At 37.3% G+C, this 20,919-nt stretch overlaps 1 protein-coding gene across 1 annotated transcript; it reads right to left on the bottom strand.

The window, feature by feature from the left end:
* Positions 1 to 12,478: 12,478 nt before the first annotated feature.
* Positions 12,479 to 17,599, bottom strand: LOC130884374 (E3 ubiquitin-protein ligase RNF19A-like). Its single transcript, XM_057785462.1, has 2 exons — positions 17,589 to 17,599; positions 12,479 to 16,384 (listed from the first exon to the last, which is right to left on the bottom strand). The coding sequence occupies exons 1-2, from the start codon at positions 17,597 to 17,599 to the stop codon at positions 13,882 to 13,884; spliced, it is 2,514 nt and encodes an 837-aa protein (XP_057641445.1). The 3' UTR covers positions 12,479 to 13,881.
* Positions 17,600 to 20,919: the final 3,320 nt, after the last annotated feature.

Genomic DNA, 20,919 nt, shown 5'->3' with positions numbered 1-20,919 from the left:
TAACTCAGGTCCATGATAGTGAAAACTCATCCCTAAGAGGGATTGCTTTAATTATGTAGGCTCTATCACTATGAAGCAAGTACTTCTTACAATGCTTAACTTGTCAGTGTATTCACACTAAAGAATCAGTACTCAGAATGAATATTAGTGCTGATCAAGCGTATTTAAACCATAATAAAAGACTATTTTTTCTACATTCAGAGAATTTTATATGAAAAAAAGAATTCAATTTGAAGAAAAATATATCATTTGAAACTAGGATTTAAAAAGTATGCTAAGAACTGTTTTTGTAGTATGTAATTAATTCCTTAATTTAAACGAGATTTAATTAATCCCTACTAGAGGCTATATGAAGTTGGCTATTGAACATAGAGTGGGTTAAGGGGAGAAGATAATAATAGGCAAATAAATTAAGCAATTTAGAGATATGCGGGAACTACTGTAAAATGGAAAGAATGGCAGCAAAGCTGCTCAACAAGTACAGGATTGAAACTGAGCCATACAAAATCAGATTTCTACTAGGAGGATCAACACTAAGATAAGAAAAGAACATCATCAACAATCAAAATGAAATGAAAGGAGGTGAGACATCACAAAATCCTAAGCATATGGATTTTTCCATAAGATCACAATTCATCAGAAATCAAGCCAAACAAATAACTTTAAAAAGTATAAATGCAGAGCATGGAGGAAAAATAGAAGAATTTGTATTTTTCAGTTGTATTTTACAGTGCCGTAAAAGTACCACCTTCACTGTTGTCATAACTTGAAGAATATCTCAGAGCCTGTAAAATTTTCTGGATCTATTATCAGTTTGTGGCTGTGATATTTCTTAGAATGCACACAAAATGTGTAGAGCAAGTAATTAGCATAGCTTCACACTTAGAAATTACTAACATAGCAATACTCTCTGAGAGTAGTTCTTCAACTGTTCAACTGGCTTATTAAAGTTTGATTCATTGATGATTGATTGATTAACTCTAAGACTTAATATTAATGTTATGACTCAGAGATAGCTTCTCTAAGCTTTTCTTTCATTCTTGCTCATGTTCCTGAAGATGGCAGCTGCATTTCCAATATTCTTCTTCTCATATAGTTGTAAGGCAAAGGTAAAGACAAAGAGGATTTCCCATTTCCTACTGCAGATCCATTGTCTTTTTATGACAGAAGTAAACAGAAACAATTACTCTCTTTCTCACTGACAAGCATGTGACCACATGATAACCATAGAAGCTATAAAAGGCAACAGGGAAATTATTATGCTTGTAGTCTATTTTTGTTGGTTTATCTTCCATAATTAGTTGTAAAATATATTGTTTATAAAATACATCATTAAAGGATAATCGTGCCTTAAAAGTTTAGTAGTTACTCTTACATATAAGATAAACACGTGTCAAGGATTTTTATATAACTCATTAATTAACGAGGGAAGTTAAAACCTTATAAACCATAACAAAGAGAGCACAAAGTGAAAGAAATATATAAGATCATCATGATTGCTGTTATAAATGCATTTAATCAATGTAATTATCTGAATAAGAAAAAAGTGATTTGATCTCCACTGAATAATTTTATTTACATATCTACAAACAAGAATTAATACTATGTGTTCTCTATAAGATAACTTCTATGTCTTTGGAATTTTACAACAGTCCAAAAGCAATGAAAGGCACAATAAAGTCAGACAACCTTAGTAAATAAGCTTTAAGCAACGTGCAGTTTTCCAGTGAAAATACAAAGTAGACTTTTGGTCCATTTAGAAGCATTTCAATTTCCTTCATAGTTAACACAATTCAGTTACCTTAACAAGGAATAAGGAACAAGCCAAAATATCTATGTAATCATATTGCTGGGAGTTTGGAAGGAAGTAAACATTCTAATTTGCTACTCACACTTCATTACAATGATGAAATTGGAAGCAAAAGATAAACCAAACTGTGTTGGTTCAGAGAAAGAAAGCTTCATGATTTGCCCTTTAGTTTAAGCCTGGATGTGGGAACTGAAGCAACTACTTGATATTTCACTCCTGAAGACTTGCTCTGCCTACATATTTGGCATCACAACTAAAACTACTATTGCCATGAAGGATGGCACCATAAGTGATTTGTATTTAGCAGCTGACGAACTTAAATTCTAAGTATATATACATTCTCTGTTATCTCTCTACCACCTTCACTGGCTCTTTTTGCATTTAGTATATTTAACGTTGAACTATCAGGGGATTATAACAGATCATCTACTATTTATTTCAGTCTGTCACAGACCACTTTTTCAGTAGTATCCTGCTGGGGTAGTTGAGAGCTAGAAGGGAAGTGTGAAATGAGTCAAAGCTTTTGTTCCCAATCTGTTGTTTCTGGACTACTTTATTCCTATAGTCTACTGAGTTTGAGATACTATATTTTTGTACTTTAATTACTGTAAAATTAAGAGATGCATCTTTCCCTTTAAAATTCTAAACTGTATAGTGTACTTTCCAGCACTGCTTGTAGCTCAGCAAGCCTGTAATGAAAAAAATCTAGAAAGCTTTTGCTAAATCATTCATATACATATTATTTTATTTGAGAAAACATTACTCATAAAGAACTGTGTATGCTTTATACTAATAAAGTTATTTTTCAGAATTACATTCTAACAACATATATAACGATTTTACATTTTCAGGGCCAAGGTCAGATCTACCTTTGAAAATACTGAATGATGGTTCAGGGGCAAAATAAATACTGAAAAAGACTGAAAACCCGAGAACCTGAGTTTGAACCCTGGAACTCACCTCTTATGGATTGAATAGAAAATGGTCTCCACAGGATTATGTGAAGGAACCATTGGTCTCAAAATAGTAGCACTTCCAAGAAGGTATGGAATCTTTCAAGAGGCTTGCCTGAGGAAATACGCCACTGGGGATAGATTGAGGTTTTGCCATGTGGCCTCACTCCCTGTTTTCTCTCTGCTTTCTCATGACTGACTGACCTCATGCTCTCAACATGTTGAACCATACCCATAAGGAACTTTCAAACAAAATTAATCTTTTCTCCCCTAAATAACTTTTTGTTGTGGTATTTTATCATAGCAACAGGAAAGTAACTAAACAAATTGGTACTGGGAGTGAGGTCACAGTTGTACTAACCCTGATTATGTGATTCTTAGCTTTTGAAACTGGTTTCAGGGACAAATATGGAGGACTTTGTAACTTTGGCCCAGAAAAGCCCTCAGATGTCCTAATCAGAGATTAATGGTTCCTATGGTGTAATCAAACTGATAAAAATGCAAAGAATGGATATTTGGCTCATGAAGCTTCAGAGAGTATTAAGGAGTTTATTGCAACTAGGTTCTAGGCCAGTTTGGACATGCTATTGCAAAAGGTCTCTCTATACTCTGTATCCTGAGAATTTTCAAGAGACTGAGTTAATAAGTAATGACTAGTTTATTTGTTGAAGGAAATTTCAAGACAACTTATCATTGGGTCCACGACATGGTTATTACTGATCACTTTATTAAAGTTATACAATGAGAATGGACAGTAAATAAATCAGAAAGAAATTAAAATATGTGCAGTTTAGAGAGGAAAAGGGCACTAGGAAGTATAAGAATGATACTAAGATGAAAAAGAAGCTGTAGTTATTAAAGTGATTAGATCCATTAAAGAGAAACAATAAGAAAAATATCCCAGGGATAAGATACCATCTTCTTGTTCCTGGAATGCAACTACCTAAGGAAGATTGTCTTTTCTTTTCTGTCTTTTTTCTCCTTTCCTTTTCTTTTCTCTTTTCTTTTCTTTTCATTTCTTTCCTTTTCTTTTTTTTGAGACCGGGTTTCTCTATGTAGCTCAGGCTGTCCTGGACCTTCTCAGGTGATCTTGCACTCAGAGGTCACTCTGCCTGAGTGTTGGGATTAAGGATGTCTGACACTACACACAGCTTTGGGAGGGGGAGTTTTTCATCCACTGAAGCATACATAATCTGTTGTAACTGCGATGCAAGGTGGGGCAGGATCCACCCTGCTGTGACAGCAAAATTTGAAGTATTGTATATGTGGCACTGGTTTTTGGAACCATGACAGATGCAAGATTAAGGGAATCATCCATTTATCTTGTGGCAGGGTTGAAGTTCCCATAAGAAGACCTTGAGAAGCGTCTGTATGAATCAGTAAAGGTGATGCCTAGATGACAATGAAAACTAAAAGATGATGATGGAGATTGCTAGAGTCATAGAATATTTGCAAAAAAGAACCACATACAGACAGTGAACCATGACAAGATAAGGATAAATATTAGAGGCAAAAAACTTCAAAGGCTGGAGCCCCTTAAGTCCTTTGAAACTAAAGTTTCAGATGCTAATGCTGAAGGAAAAGTACTTGATGTTTTTCCTGCTAGTTGTTGGTCTTGCTTTGTTTCAATTGTTCCTCACTATTCCACTTTCGTCTTTTGGAATAGGACTCTATATTCTATGCATTTTTATTTTGGAAGTATGTAATGAGATTTTTATTTCATAGGAGGTCACAGTTAATAGCTTGCCTTGAGTCTCCAAAGAGACTTTGGATTTTGAATTTTTTTTTTTGATTTATTGATTTCTTAAAGATTTCTGCCTCTTCCCCGCCACCGCCTTCCCCTCCCCCGATCAAGTCTCCCTCCCTCTTCAGCCCAAAGAGCAATCAGGGTTCCCTGTCCTGTGGGAAGTCCAAGGACCTCCCACCTCCATCCAGGTCTAGTAAGGTGAGCATCCAAACTGCCTAGGCTCCCACAAAGCCAGTACGTGCAGTGGGATCAAAAACCCATTGCCATTGTTCTTGAGTTCTCAGTAGTCCTCATTGTCCGCTGTGTTCAGCGAGTCCGGTTTTATCCCATGCTTTTTCAGACCCAGGCCACCTGGCCTTGGTGAGTTCCCGATAGAACATCCCCATTGTCTCAGTGTGTGGGTGCACCGCTCGCGGTCCTGAGTTCCTTGCTCGTGCTCTCTCTTCTTCTGCTCCTGATTTGGACCTTGAGATTTCAGTCTGGTGCTCCAATGTGGGTCTCTTTCTCTGTATCCTTTCATCGCCTGATGAAGGTTAATATTCAGGAGGATGCTTATATGTTTTTCTTTGGGTTCACCTTCTTATTTAGCTTCTCTAGGATCACGAATTATAGGCTCAATGTCCTTTATTTATGGCTAGAAACCAAATATGAGTGAGTACATCCATGTTCCTCTTTTTGGGTCTGGCTTACCTCACTCAGGATAGTGTTTTCTATTTCCACCCATTTCTTGGCAAAATTCAAGAAGTCATTGTTTTTTACTGCTGAGTAGTACTCTAATATGTATATATTCCATACTTTCTTCATCCATTCTTCCATTGAAGGGCATCTAGGTTGTTTCAAGGTTCTAGCTATTACAAACAATGCTGTTATGAACATAGTTGAGCATATACTTTTGTTGTATGATAGGGCATCTCTTGGGTATATTCCCAAGAGTGGTATTGCTGGGTCTTGGAGAGATTAGGGATTTTGAATTTTTGAAAAGTGTTGGGACTGGTAAAAACACTGGAGACTTCTGGACTTTGACTAAACTTATTTTCCATCATGAAATATTCATAAAACTCTGGGAGTCAGATGCAGAATTCTGTAACTTAAATAGGAAATGCCCTACAAAGACTCATCTTTAAACACTTGTTTTTTAGCTGCCGATGCAATTTAGGAATGCTATGGAATCTTTAGGAGTTGGAGCCTTGATTGAGGAAGTATATCACTGGGGACAAGTTTTGAAGCTATTTATAGCCTGACTTCATTTTCTATTTCCTTTCTCCCTCCTCCCTCTTTGCTCCTCTCTTAGTTCCCTCTCCCTTTCCTTCATCTTCACCCACCAACCCACTCTGCCTCTAGCATGCAAATAAAATATGATCACTCTGATTCCTGATTGGTGGACTGGTCTCATGTTCCAGTTGTTACCCTTTCTTTGCTATGGTGGACTGTTTCCTCCCAGAGACTGCAAGTCAGATTCCTCAGTTTCCCCTAAATGTGTTTAGGATGGTCTACCACACCAACAGAAATGTAGTTAATACATCACATAATGGTGGAAGTGAATAATGATCTCCAGAACATTGTCTATGACTTCTACAGCTATACTATGGCAAATACATATTCTCTCACCTAATTAATAAAAAATATTATACATATATTTCATTCACTAATATATACAATATATATAATATATACCTAGATTTCATTCAATTATATATCCATATACATGAATACATATGTTAGCTTCTCTAGGTAAGTACTCTGGAAGTCTAATGTGTATCATAATCTCCAAAATAGAACTTCCTAAATTGTTTATCACTAAGCCTCGTCTTCTGAATTAATAATTGAATAGATATAGATTGTTGTGATCTGGCTACCCTCACTCACCCTGACTGACAGGGGAACTTCCTTGTACTCTGTAATTGACAAGGATGTTTGTGTTCTTTCTGGCCGGTGGTTTTCAAGCATTCCCAATATAAAAGGCTAAAGCTGGGGCAAATAAATGTTGCTGTTCTTCCACCTGAAAAGAAGCCTCCTTGTCTCAATTCCTGTACCCGCCGCCAGTCTCGACATCCAGGCTGTGCTAGTGCAGCAATAAATGAGTTCAAGAAGTCACATTTTCTACAGATTCTAAGGTGGTGTACTGCTGCATTGAAGTCCATAACTTAAGAACTGCAGGTGTAGATCATACGCTCTTATGTTTGAAGATATTCTCTGTTTAGGAGGTAGCCACACATCTGCATATGAGAAAAAGAAAATGATTTATTATTGCTATAGATTTTTTGCTACAAAAGAAACTTGTTTGCTCTTGTATTATCTTCATCCTATGCAAATGTTGATATAAATAATCAGAATGGCAGATCATTAAAGTCACTGAACTGAATTCATCCTAGAGTTTCCAGCTAGTTGTTACTGCATGAAATAGACTGGACAAGCAATCTGAACAGAAAGATGATAGGCCCATAATACTCACTGTTATATGTTCTGGCTGTGGTTATGTTACTTTGGACTAAAATGGTCTATCTAATTGCTATACAGTGGTTCATCTATAGAAATTGTGAAATATGTTGATTGACTTGGTGCCTTTTAGTCTTAATCTTCCATGCATCTGATTCTAACCAAAAATTGGAAGAATGAACCATTCCATGGTATACGCCTCTAGAGAAAGAAAATTCACCAAGAACTAGAGACTACATGCCTAGAGTTAAAAGATGCTGTTCAGTCAGACCTCATATCATAAAGTGATGAGACAATTGACTTCAAAGAACTGAAGACTATGACCAGGGTAGCATTAATGTGGATTAGTAGTGTATTAACAGTCTAGTAATTCTTCTGAAAGCTTCAGATAAACAACCTAATAATTATTCTCAATGCCATAGAAAAATAAGACAATAAAAACACAAAATCAATAAAAAATACAAAGATCAAAATATAAATGAGTAATACGAGTATGAGAAAAATATAAAAACAAATTAAAGGAAATGTGTTTGTTAAGATGAAAAAAGTGATAGACTTTTAGTACATATAGTCAAGAAAAAAGACAGACTATCTAAATTTTAAAAATCAGAGATAAAAGAGATGACATTACCACCAACATCACAAAAAAGGCGGAATGTCATGAGAGGCTATTGTCAAAAGTAACTGCATGCTAGTAAATTGGAAACATAAATAAAATGGACTTTCTAGACATATATAGCCCACTAAAATTGAAGCATGGGGGCATTAAAATATGAATGACATCCAATAACAAGTGGAAATAAAGTGTTTCCCAGCAAAGAAAATTCTAAGCCAGGTCTAGATAGCTTCATTGTGGAATTTTATCAGATTTAAACCAGCTCCTTTCAAAGTAATTCAAAAAACTGAGACATTCCTTCCAAATTTACTTTTTGAAATCAGCATTGTCCAGTTACTCAAACTAGAAAATCACACATACACAAATACACACACACATACATACAAACATGGAGGCACACATAGGTACACACCAAACATAGACAAAAAACTGTACACAAATATCACTGGTAGATATAAGTCCAAATTTTTAAAGAAATCTTAATCAAAAAATGCAAAAATATAAAAGAGATAATTTATATGATTAAGTTCATCATAACTCCAGGAAACAAGGATGTTTTACATATATACAGCAACAAATAAATTAGAAAATACATATATGATCATTGAAACTGAAACAAAAATGGAATTTGATAGCATTTATCATTGCCTCATTATATAAACCCTGAACAAACTAGTTGTGGAAAGTTAGTCCTCCAAATAACATCTACATATAAGAAACACATATTGGACATCATATTGAAAGGAATGAATTAAAATCTTCATTTTTTTGTAAGTTCTGAGACAAAGCAAGTATACCCTTCCTTTTATTTGTCCTATCTAACATGGTGCTGGAAGTTTAGACAGCAGTTAAGCAAAAGAAGAAAAAAAATGGCATACAAATAGGAAGGTGGGAGTTTATATGGCAAATAACATGGATATGTACATGAAAAATTATACAAATATGTTGTGAATCAAACAGTGATGATGCAGATCAGATACAGTACTCCATGCTGCCCCTAACTTCCAGCCCAAGATCCCTACTCAGGTAAAGGCATGTGTTTTAAATTATCATAAGTAAGAATTTCAAAGCAAGCTTAGTTGAAATTTATTAAAAGATTTTTTTCTTCTTTTAAGATAATATATTTATATAATAATCACTCCCTTTCTCATTACAAGCCCTCTCATATACTCCCCATGGCTTTTTTCTAATTCATGGACTCTTTCTCATTAAGTGCTGTACATGTCATATAGTCCCAATATATAAGTACAACCTGTTCAGGCTGTATAATGTTACTTATATATGTATTTACATGGCTGTCCATTTGGTATCAGCTAACAAGTTGGTGTTCTTTTTACTGAGGAAAGCCATTTCTTCTGTGCATACTATTCCTTAGTTGCCTGTAGTTCTCTATCCACAGTTTGAATCTTCCTGGGCTTTCTCCCACCACTTCAGCAGTTCTACGGGTTTCCTTGGCCAGTTCATTTTCATGAAACGTTATAGGTGTAACTTCTCACTTTTTAAGAAACACAATCTTACAAAAACTCCCTGTCCTCTAGCTTTTACAGTTTTTCTATCACCTCTTCCACAAGAATACCTGAACAATAGATAGGGAATTGTATTTGAGATGCATCCATTGGGACTGGATTGCATAATTCTGCATTTCAATTGGGTATGGTTTGCTGTAATGTTCTGAAGCTGAAAACCTAAATGAAAGGAACAATAATCTGGACCTATAATACTTCCTAGGATTGAGATATTGGGACTCAAAAATATAAATGTAAAAATAATAAGTAAATTAATAATAAAATGTTTCCCAACAAAAAAAAATCCAGGTTTGGGTAGTTTTACTATAGAATTTGATTAACCTTCAACCAACTCTCTTCAAAATAATTCCAAGAATTAAATTACTCAAAAGGGAAGTTTCCTAGGTAGGTAGTAAAGACTCTACTTATCTTTGGGTATAAGGATACATATCTCGAGTGTAGTTAAAGATCATACTGGTATAGTAAAATGGCAGTTGTAGATTCTGTCCCAACATATATGAACCATGAGTGGTTTTTTTATATTTCCAGCCATGATTTCCTTGTTGTTGAGTAGGTCTTAAGTTCGATTAGTGAACTATCGGTTACTTCTAATGTATGTGTGCAATTAATATACCATTAATATACTCTTAAGATTATCATCATGCTGTGCTGGTCATTATTATGATTCATAAGGATCATAACTATGTAATATGATTGGTTGCATGCCTCATTAGTAAGATTGCATGAATCCTTCAGGTACCATGAAAGCTAGCCCTCAGAAATGAGACTTTCAGGTCAGTTGCACCTTAGGAACCCTATCTCTTAGGTCTGAAATATATGTTATATTTCAATATAGGTACTTAACTTTCACTTCAGGAGGGACAACCAAGGACAATAGTAAAAGTCACTAATATTTCACGAATATCTCAAACAATGTTGACCAACAAATCAAAAGAGGGTTTCTCATTCCTTATGTTTGAGTATTTCTTAAATGAAATGGTCTTTGATTCTTAGGGGGAGCATTTTTATCACAGATTAATATTTTTTATTTAAACTATATACATATATTTATAAACAGACTTATGTGAATTATAGGTATTTTAGGTAAATAGTTACCATTATGACTTCTTATGACATTTTCTGACATCCTTACTCTTATTTTACTATCTTCACTCCTTCTTCTTTATTTACCCCCCTCTCTCTCCTTAATTACAACCCTCTCCATTTTTTCACATTATCTCATTCATATCACTTTTACAATGATATTCTTCCTTATTGCTTCCCCATACTCCACAGCCCTGGCAATGGTCCCTTTTTAGTTTCTTGATTTTCACCTTTCCTACAAAATATTTGCTCACAAATGAAGTTTTGAAGCTAGGAATCACAGGTGAGAAAGAGCCTGTGGCATTTGTCTTTCTGGGTCAGTTACCTCAATCAATATTACCTTTTTATATGCAATGCTTATAATTCATTCATTTATATGCAATGATTATAATTTCATTTTTTTCTTTACAGTTGAAAAGTACATGATTGTGCTGATGTACCACATTTTTATCTTCTAATTCATCAGTTTAAGGCTTTTCTCATGGCATAGCTATTGTGAAGAAAGAATCAACAGACATGGGGGCACAAGTATCTGTGGAGTAGAATGGCAAGTTGGCAGGATATAAAAAAGTGGTACAGCTGCTTCCTATGGTATGTTTATTTTTAGCTTTTCCTAACTTTCCTTGCTGACTTTCAGAGTGGCTGGAGAAGTTTGCAACCCCACCAACAGTGAATGAGAGCTCCCTTATGCCTACATCTTAGCTTGCGTTTCCTATTGACTTTGGTAAACTTTGCCATTTTAACAAGGATAAAATGAAAACTCAAAGTTACTCCAATTTTCATTTTTTCTACTTGTTAGAAATCTTGAACATTTTAAAGATATTTATTAGATGTGTTTCTTCTTTTAAGAACTGGTCTTTCAGGGTTATTTAGGTCAGAGATTGTGTTTTTTACTCTGTTTTTGAGTTCATCTATATTCTATATTCTGGGTATTTATCTATATTCTATATTCTGGATATTAATCTGCATTCAGATGAACAGCTGGTAAAGCTCTCACCCATTCTGTCAACTTCCTTTTGACCTGACTGTGTCTCTAGATGTGTAAAACCTTTTTAGTTTTTTGTTGTTGTTGTTGTTCTCACTCTGTTTATTTTTGTGTCTAGAATTACTAGACAGAGAGATCAGGTTTTATGTGGATGTTGTTGCCCACGTTGGGGCCAAAATTGCTTTATAACAGTATCTCTTGGAGGAATTTTCACAATTTCCCACAATCCTACCCTTCTTATTCATCCCCAACGTCTCAAATTAAACAGTATAAAGCTTTGAAATTCCTACAAAATTCAAAATTCAAATGCTTTAAAATTTCAGTTCAATTAAAATAGCCAATCTTTTTAAAATCCAAAGTCTTTTAAAATTCAAATTCTCTCACCTATGTAGTCCAGAAAACAATAAAAATAAAACCTTACTTCTAGAGGAAGAAAATCAGGGCAAAGCCATAATCAAATCATAATCAAATCAAAACAAAATTAAACTGCAGCCATCCAGGGTCTGAGATCTTCTCCTGATTTTCTTGAATCCTTCAAAAGGCTTGAATCAGTTCTCTAGCTCTGTCCATTGTAGCACCCACAGCTTGTCTTCTGGGCTCTGCCTGGCGTTACCACGCTACTACTGCTGTTCTTGGAGGTCATTCTGTATTACTGGCATCTCCAAAATGCTAGAATCTTCGGCTACAACTGGGCTTCACTTTCACCAATAGACTCTCATAAGACTCTCTTCATGGTTCCAAGCTTCAACTCTTTGCATGACCCCTTCAGTCCTGGACCTTCAACAGCCACTGAGACTGCACCTTTACTATTACCCTCCTATGGCCTCTCACAGTCACAATCTCAGCTGCTTTCCCTGACTCCTTAATGCTTTCAAAACCAATACCACCTGGGTGATGCTAATACATTACTGAGTCTAGCTGCAAAGATGAGGTACAACCTTGGCCACCTGTAAAATATAGCTTCTCTGTGCTCTCAGGATAAACTTCCCAGAAGATTTCACCTCAGTGATTTGGTCTTTTCTTGATTACTCCTAATTTCTTAGTTCAAGCCAACCATCATGAAGTAATGTTTCACTTTAGTAATTCTGGTTTCTTGTTAATCACAGATAATTCTTCAGTTACATCTCACAAGAGCCACAGAATCTTAATTAAAATGAGGATTATAATAGAGTCTTTAAATTCCTCTCGGAATTTTCATGATCCAGGCCTCTATCCTCAACATTGTTCTGCATATTCTTACCTCCCATACTTCCATAGAACCTTCCACAGAGTTCTTTTATTATTATTATTATTTTTTCATTAGTATTTACATTTATTTCACGTATGCTGTTTACACACTCATTGAACAAAACTGGAATGCAAACAAATGTACAAATACCATATTAAGCATTATCAAATAAAATAACTGGCACTAGTGTTATATAAGCAAATGAATGGACGCAGTGCGGAAAATGACGGTGAAAGACTGCAGCCCGGGGCATTTTCCTTTATCAGAAGAAAATGCTCAGTAACACCATAATGGTAATACTTAAAAGAAACACCTACAGTGGAGTCTCGACTGCTGTGGGCAGTCTGCTAGGAAAGTTCCATGGGAAGTGCTCTGGCCAGCTTTTGCTTGTGTCAGCTGAACATCCTCCATCAACAAAAGCAAAGGAAACAAAGCCACAAACCTTTTGTATAAGCTTGGTACAAGCTCTGCATTGCTTTGAGTTCATGGTTGGAAAAGATATACATGTTAAAAACTGAGGTTATGTAATGTTATACTTACTAAAGCCTGAGTGTGTCTTTGGTAGGCAAATACTTTTTCAGCAAAGTTAATAATCACATTCATGTTTATCTATTTCCTGTATTTTTCTCTATATCTGAGGTGACTAGAGGAGATGTTACGGGAAATGATACAGCAAATCCTCCACTAACCAGGCTCTTAAAACCCAGTCTCTCCCAAAGGCACCAAGAGTCAAAGGGCACTGACCTCCCTTAGAGCAGGTGACTTTTGTGATGCTTGTGTCCTAATGGGATTTCATTTGTAGCTCTGTCTTTGTGTTGCTGTCAGTACACTTAGTTACCTACGCTTATCTTTTTCTTCTAAAATGGCATCAACAATACATGAGATATGCAACAGTACCAAGTATTTCTACTTCGAGTTGTGCAAAAACTGCCATGATCTTGCTCAAGTGTCTAAGTATCCAAATGGTCACCAATGGGCTGCATTAAGCTCTACATCCACATTGCATGTGAAGAAAGAAATGAAATTTAAGCTCAGTTATGAAGAGAGACGTCACAAAGAGGATCACATACTGAGTAACCAGCCAGGTCCTTTCACACCATCCCTTAGTGGTTTCAATAACATGTCACTAACCACTATCCCCAAGCCTCAATTTTTCTTAACAATGCAGAACAGCATTAGTATCGTATGATTATAAATTAAGCCAAATTTCTATCTAAATACACAGGTATGTGCATCAAGCATTGTTTTGTGACAACACAAAATATGCTTTTTTCTTAAGTTATTATTCTCATACTAATGCACTTTTAAAGCCTTCATTTCATAATTTGGTAATTAACATCCACATGAAACACAATGCTTTGCTAAACATACAAAATGTATTTGCATTATGATTATGAAACCTGGCTTTTGCTGGTAACTTAAACTTAACAGTCACGCACGGCTCCACCAGCTCCAAACAAGGCTGTTCAGTGGTTATTACTCTGCAGCATTCTGGGCCTAAATTTCACTCTGAATAGCTACTGTGTGATGCGGGTGGTTGTTATTTGTCTCTTTCAGTCCATCACCAAAGCACAAATCACCACTAGGCTTCAGCGCGCTTTTGTTGGGGCCGAGCTCCTCTGCGGCATGATTCGGCTGTGGAACGTCTGAGCAGGAAGCAGTCTTGGAGAGCAGAAAACTGCCGCACTGGTGTGGTGAGTTCTCCAGACGGTCATTCTCTACCTCGGGAAGGGTGCTCACAGTCGCAAAGCGGGCGTGACAGTCACTGGAACCATGGCTACATGATGTTCTCATGCTTTCTAAGTCTGAGCAGCTGAATTCGGAAAAGTGACTTGAGTGGGAATCCGCTACAGATGGCATACTGTCACTGAGGGACGGGGCCTCAAACTCACTCGAGTTTGTGCTTTGCTGTTCCAACAACTGGGCATCCATGTCTTCTCTGGTCTCATTTATCTTCACGTTGCCCTTTTTCCTCAACTTACCACCTTTTGATTTTTTTCCTGTTGTAGCTTCTTTGGACCACTTGGTGGCACCAGATTTACCTTCAGGCAATCCACTGGATGACCCGCCAGTGTGGCTCCGGGCAGCGCTGCCATCTTCCACACTGCTGCTCCCACTGCTGTGCCGGAACTTGAACGGCTTGGACTCAATATCCACTTGCACTTCCATGCTGTTTCCTTCTCTGTCCAGAGGGATATAGGAATTTAGAATGGATCCTGCCATTGCTTTGGTGCTGGCATTATCACTAACTGTTCCCAAGCTCACTGTGCCGGATTCTCCACTTAGACTGTACCGTTCTTTCTGTACATCTGCTTGTACTTCCAATCTGTTGAAGCAATTCACCATGGCACTTCCCGACAGACTCCCCGTGATGCTGGCTCCAGCCAGTGCCAGGGTGCTGGCGGTCTCACTCAGGTTGTCCCGGATGGCGCCTATTCGGTCCATGTGGCTGCCGCTCGCACTCAAACTGCCGGTCAGACCACCAACACTTCCCTCGCCTATGCTAGGGTTGTGCCTTGCTTCTGCCACTGATGTTGTATCTATAGCTGTGTTAGGTCCACCAACATTTATGTCATTTTCGTCATCAAACTCAATTCTGACTCCTTTCCCATTGCCGGCTGAAACTCCACAACCCCCACTTCGGCAGAGGGAAATCGGAACAACACCATACACATAGGCTAACATAATGGGAACACCAATGCCTACAGTCACGGCGGCCACCACCGGAGACACAATGACAGACAGTGTCACACCACCTGCTATGGCCAGGTTCCGCTTGTGTTTTGAAACATCCTTGCCTTCATAGCGATTATGAATCTTGCGGCCTACATACACGGGAATGCCGATGATCATGGCGGGGATGGCGATGCCAGCTATCAGAGCAATCCCTACAGGAGCACCTACAAGGGTTCCCAGCTGCCACAGGATTTTCTTCTTTCGGCTCCAGGGTTTCTTCCCCCAAAAAGTACAACCTGATGGACTTAGATAATGTAAATCAGAGATTTCTTTCATACACAACCAACAAAACTCACAGCCACAGACAGCACATGTCATATGATTGCAACTCCCATCATTCATCTTTATTATGTAAGCAGCACATCGTGGGCACGGCTTTATATCATCAGCTGCTGCTCCAGACTCCTGGCTGTAGCTAATGGATGAAGAGCGTATAGTTCGTAAGCGTAAACTCTGGGCTCTCTCCTGCCGAGCAGCATCACAGGTCTGGTTTGGATGCCAGATCTGCTTACAGTGGTAGCAGAACTCTGTCCCACAGCCTTCTCGCCCACAGGTTAATTTGGGACAGCTAGCACATCCAAATGCTATCACAGCATATCCGCAGTCTGGAGCTGGGCACCACCTACAGTCAGGGTCTGCAACAAGCCATCGCCGAAGCATGAACTCTTCGTACTTTTCTATTAAGACGTCATCACTTAGTATCAACCGAATATCATGGGGATTAAACCGTTCGGTGCATTCTGGACAACTGATATTCACTCTACTTTCTGAGATTTCTATCCTTAGGTACTGCCGTAAGCAATCCACACAAGACCTATGGTGACAAGTCATTATATCAGGAAACCTGTCTTTAGAATGCCTCAAAAGGCACAAGGGACACTCTATGAAGTCTCCAATTTGTTTGCTGATAGAAGTCAATCCGTTGTCGGAAGAGGTATTTGTAGAGAAAATGGAGTTCTTGTCAGTACACATCTCAGAATGTATACTTTCAATACTTGCAATTCCATCCACTCCGCCATTGAGCTCCCTTGATTTACGTTTGTTGTCCTTTTTCCTCCGAAAGAGAGAGCCTATTGAAATTCTTCTCTTTTTTGGCGCCTTTTTGACAGAAAGTAAGCTCACAGATGAGGCAGAAGACTGAAGATCTCTATCCGAACCCATTTGCCGATGTAAACTCATGTCTAAAATGCTCATTAGAATTGAGTTGGGGTCAGTGTTCATGCACAGCCCGTCATTATACTTAGAAATAAAATTTGTCTTGTTCCTGTAGTCAGATTAAGTCATGATGTAAAAAAAATCCTATTGGCTCCTTCAGAGAACCCTGAAAAAGTCCAGTTAGAGAAGACTGTGGTCACAGGTGTCCTCAGCTCCTCAGGGCGGCGGGCGAGCAGGCCCCATCCCGCGGAGGCACCGGCCTTGAGGGAGGACGGAGGAGGCCCGGCCCTCAGCCCCGCCCTCTTTTATTATTATTATTGAAAAAAAAATTCCACCTCCTCCCCACCTCCCATTTCCCTCTCCCTCCCCCCACTCCTCTCCTGCTCCCCCCCTACTCCTTTCCCCCTCCCTCTCCAGTCCAAAAAGCAGTCAGGGTTCCCTGTTCTGTGGGAAGTCCAAGGTCCTTCCCGTTCCATCCAGGTCTAGGAAGGTGAACATCCAAACAGCCTAGGCTCCCACAAAGCCAGTACATGCAGTAGGATCAAAACCAACTGCCATTGTCCTTGGCTTCTCATTAGCCCTCATTGTCCGCCATGTTCAGAGTGCCCGGTTTTATCCCATGCTTTTTCAGTCCCAGTCCAGCTGGCCTTGGTGAGCTCCCAATAGATCATCCCCACTGTCCTAGTGGGTGGGTGCCCCCCCCCCCCCGCAGTCCTGACTTCCTTGCTCATGTTCTCCCTCCTTCTGCTCCTCATTTGGACCTTGGGAGCTCAGTCCGATGCTCCAGTGTGGGTCTCTGTCTCTATCTCCATCCATCTCCAGATGAAGGTTCCATCCAGATGGAACTCCTCAGCACTGAAACAGGGACGCCTGGTAGCCCAAGGACATCAGGGACAAAAGGACGAACGTGGGGGGTAGGGCGGGGTCGAGTAGAACACAGGAGACCCTACAGCACAAGCTAAAGGTGCCCGCACTCCCTTGCGGGGACCTTCAGGCATGCCTGGCAGGCAGATACTCACCCCTCTGGGTCAACCTTTTTAGTTTTATTAAATCACTTATCAAATGTCATCCTTAGTTCTTGAGCAAGTGAAAGTCTTATTCAGAAAGTTTGTTCTCATATTTGAATTATATGGGGTGCTTCCTAGGTTTTCTTCTATCGATTTCAGGGTTTTAGGTTTCATAATAAGACCTTTGACCCACTCGGAGTTAGTTTTAATGCAGTGATTTACAGGATCTAATTTCATTCTTCTACATTTAAATATCCAATTTTCCCAGCACAATTTGTTGAACATGCTTTATTTTCTACAGCTTACGTTTTTGTCATGTTTGTCAAATATTAAGTGCCTGAAGTTACATGTGTTCATGTTTGGTACTTTAGTTTTGCTCCATTGATCTGTGTGTCTGTTTTTCTACAAGGACCATATTGTTTTATTTATTATGTCTCTGTAATAGATATCGAGATGTGGAATGGTAATTTACCTAGCATTGCTCTTCTTGCCCAGGATTGCTGGGGTTATCTGGGATCTTTTGTGGTTCCATATGGATTTGGGGGTAGTTTTATCTAATACTGTGAAGAATGGGGTAGAGATTTTGAGTGGCATTTCTTTGAATTGATAAAAGCTTTTGGTACAATGTTCACTATAGAAATCCATGAGCATCAGATGTCTCCATTTTCCAGTGTGTTTTTCTAACTTTTTCTTTAGAGGTTTAAAGTTTTCAGTATACAGGTCCTTCACTTCTTTGGTTAGGTTTATTCCTAGATATTTCATTTTTTTCTTTGAGGCTATTGTGAATGGGAGTGTGTCCATGTTCTTTCTCTGTATGTGTGTTGATAGCATATGGAAAAGAAATTAGTTGTGTAAGTTGATTCTGTTTCCTGCAACATTTTTAAAACTTGTTTACAATTTCTAATGCTGTGACCACAGTATTAAAGAGAAGTGGAGTTAGTATACAGCCTTTTCTCCCACCTACCAGCTTCAGTGGGATTGCTTCAGATTTTCTCTATATAGAATGATACTGGCTGTGTGTTTCTCATTTATAGCTTTTACTATGTTGAGGTATGTTCACTCAAGTTCTACATTTTCTAGCAGTTCTTTGAAGATTGTGTTTTGGATTTTGTCAAAGGCTTTTATGGCCTATTGAGATAGTTGTGGATTTTTGTCTTTAAATCTACTTACATGATTTGTTAAATTTATTTAAATAAATTTTCATATGTTGAACCACTCCTAGTTTAACTCATAAAGAAAGACACCTGAGTCATAGTAATGTCATAGTATCTATTATTTTTCTGTATATCTGTATTTTGTCTGCAATGTTGAGCTTTTTTTGAATATATGTTCATCAGGGATATTGATCTATTTCTCCTCCTCCTGCTGCTCCTGCTCCTCCTTCCTCTCTCTCTCTCTCTCTCTCTCTCTCTCTCTCTCTCTCTCTCTCTCTCTCTCTCGTTGTTGTGGTCTTTAATTAGTTTTTCTATTAATGTGATGCTGGATTTATAGAAAGAATTTGGGAGTACTCATTATGTCTTCCTCCCTTCCTCCCTTCTTCCCTTTTTCCCTTCCTCTCTCCCTCCCTCTCTTTCTCTCTTTCTTTCACAGTTTAAGAAAGATTGGCTGCAGATCTTCTTTAAAAGGCTGGATGAATGGTGGTACATACCTTTAATCCCAGAACTCGGGAGGCAGAGGCAGGAGAATCTTTGTGAGTTCAAGGCCAGTCTATTCTACAGAGCTAGTACCAGGACAACTAGGTAAACACAAAGAAATCCTGCCTCAAAAAAATGAAAACAAAAATCAAACAAACAAAAAGCAAAACCAAACCAAAGAAAGTATGGATGAATTCAGCAGTGAAACTGATTTTGTTTAGAAGGCTTTTACTTAATCCTTTCATTTGTTATTGGTCTATTTTAAAGTTCTGAATTCTTTTTTAATTTTGGTAGTTAAATGAAATCTTGAAATTTACAATCCTTATTCTTTTTTTTTTTTGACATTTTCCAATTAAATAAGAACAGGTTTTTAGTGCATCCCCTTCTAATATTCAGAATTTCTTTGTTATCTGTTATATTCTTTTTCTGTTCATTTCTGTTTTTAAATTTGGGTTCCCTCACTTTTTTCCACTTTTCTTTAATTGGTTGAGCAAATATTCAGTCATATTGCTTGTTTTCTTCTCAAAGAACTAACTCTTAGAGTCATTGATGAATTGTCTTGTTTCTATATATTTCACTAATTTCTGCTCTGCTTTTTATTACTTCCTGCCATCAAGTGGGTTTAGATTTAGTTTGTTCTTGTTTTGATTTGCATCATTAAGCCATTTCTTTGTCCTCTTTTGGATTTTTTTAATGTAGTCACTTAAAGTTCTACATTTCCTTCATAGGATTGTTTGAAATTTGTCCCAGTGGTTATATTCTGTTGTGTTTCATTTACGACTACTTCCTGGGACTTTGAAAATTTCTTTCTTGATTTCTTCCCTGTCACACTGAACATTCAATAATGAGTTGTTTTATCTTCATGAGCTTGTATATTTATTAGAAACTTATTTGCTGTCAATTTTAAGTTTTACTGCATTATGGTCAGATATGATACATGAATGTATTCTAGTCTTCATGAAGTTGTAAAAATTTGTTTTGAGCTCATAGATATGGTCTAATTGATAAAACATCCATTTGCTTATGTGTAAAGTGTGTATTCTCTGATGTTTGGAGGGAATATTCTGTAGATATTTGTTAAGTGCATTTGACATATGATAACATTTAATTTTGATATATTCCTATTGATGTTTCATCCAGAAGACCTTTCTATTAAAGAAAGTAGTATATGGAAAACACTTACTGTACTAGTCAACATTCTCTAGAGGAATAGAATTTGATGAAATTAATGTATTTCTTGACAGAATGAAGTATATCTGTTTATCTTTCCTAATTGGTTTTTGTTTTCCTAGATATTAAGATAGTAATATCTGCTTGATTCTTGATTCCATTTAATTAGAGTACATTGTCCATCCTTGTGCTCTATGGTAGTGACAATCTTTAAAGGAAAGATATGTTTCTTTTAGACACTGGGTAGATGAATTTTGTTTCTTTATCTAGTTAGTCAACCTGTGCCTTTTCTTTAATAATATAGAATATGATTATTAAAAGTTATTTTTGAACAGTATTTTGCAAATTTCTGATAGTGGGTCACTGATTTTTAGTATTGTTCTTTGCTTTCTCCCAGATAATATTTTAGTAATTAGGGCACTGTAATATTTTCTACACTGTTTTGACTATGATCATTTCTTTAGCCTGAAATACTGCTTCCTGTAATTTTCTTTATGCTGAGTTTGTTGAACAGAAATATGTTTAGGCTTTTTATATCATGAAAAAATTTATTTCTCCTACAACTCTGATAGATGATTATGCTGACCATATTACTTTGGTCTGACTAGCATGGTCTTTTAGGACTTTAAATGATTTTGCTCTGGGCTTTCATTGAGAAATTAGTAATTATTTCCATGGGTTTTCCTCTATATGTGCTGTCTGTTTTTTTTTTCTTACAGGTTTTAATACCTTTTTATTGTTTTGTTTATTTAGTATTTTAATTATGATATTCTGTGGATTCTGTTTTCTAGCCTCATCAATTTGCTGTCTTGTGTGCTTTTTATATTTGTATG

This window comes from Chionomys nivalis, chromosome 11 (genome assembly GCF_950005125.1).
Source record: "Chionomys nivalis chromosome 11, mChiNiv1.1, whole genome shotgun sequence".
Taxonomy (NCBI): domain Eukaryota; kingdom Metazoa; phylum Chordata; class Mammalia; order Rodentia; family Cricetidae; genus Chionomys; species Chionomys nivalis.
This window is presented reverse-complemented; position numbering and strand designations above follow the sequence as displayed.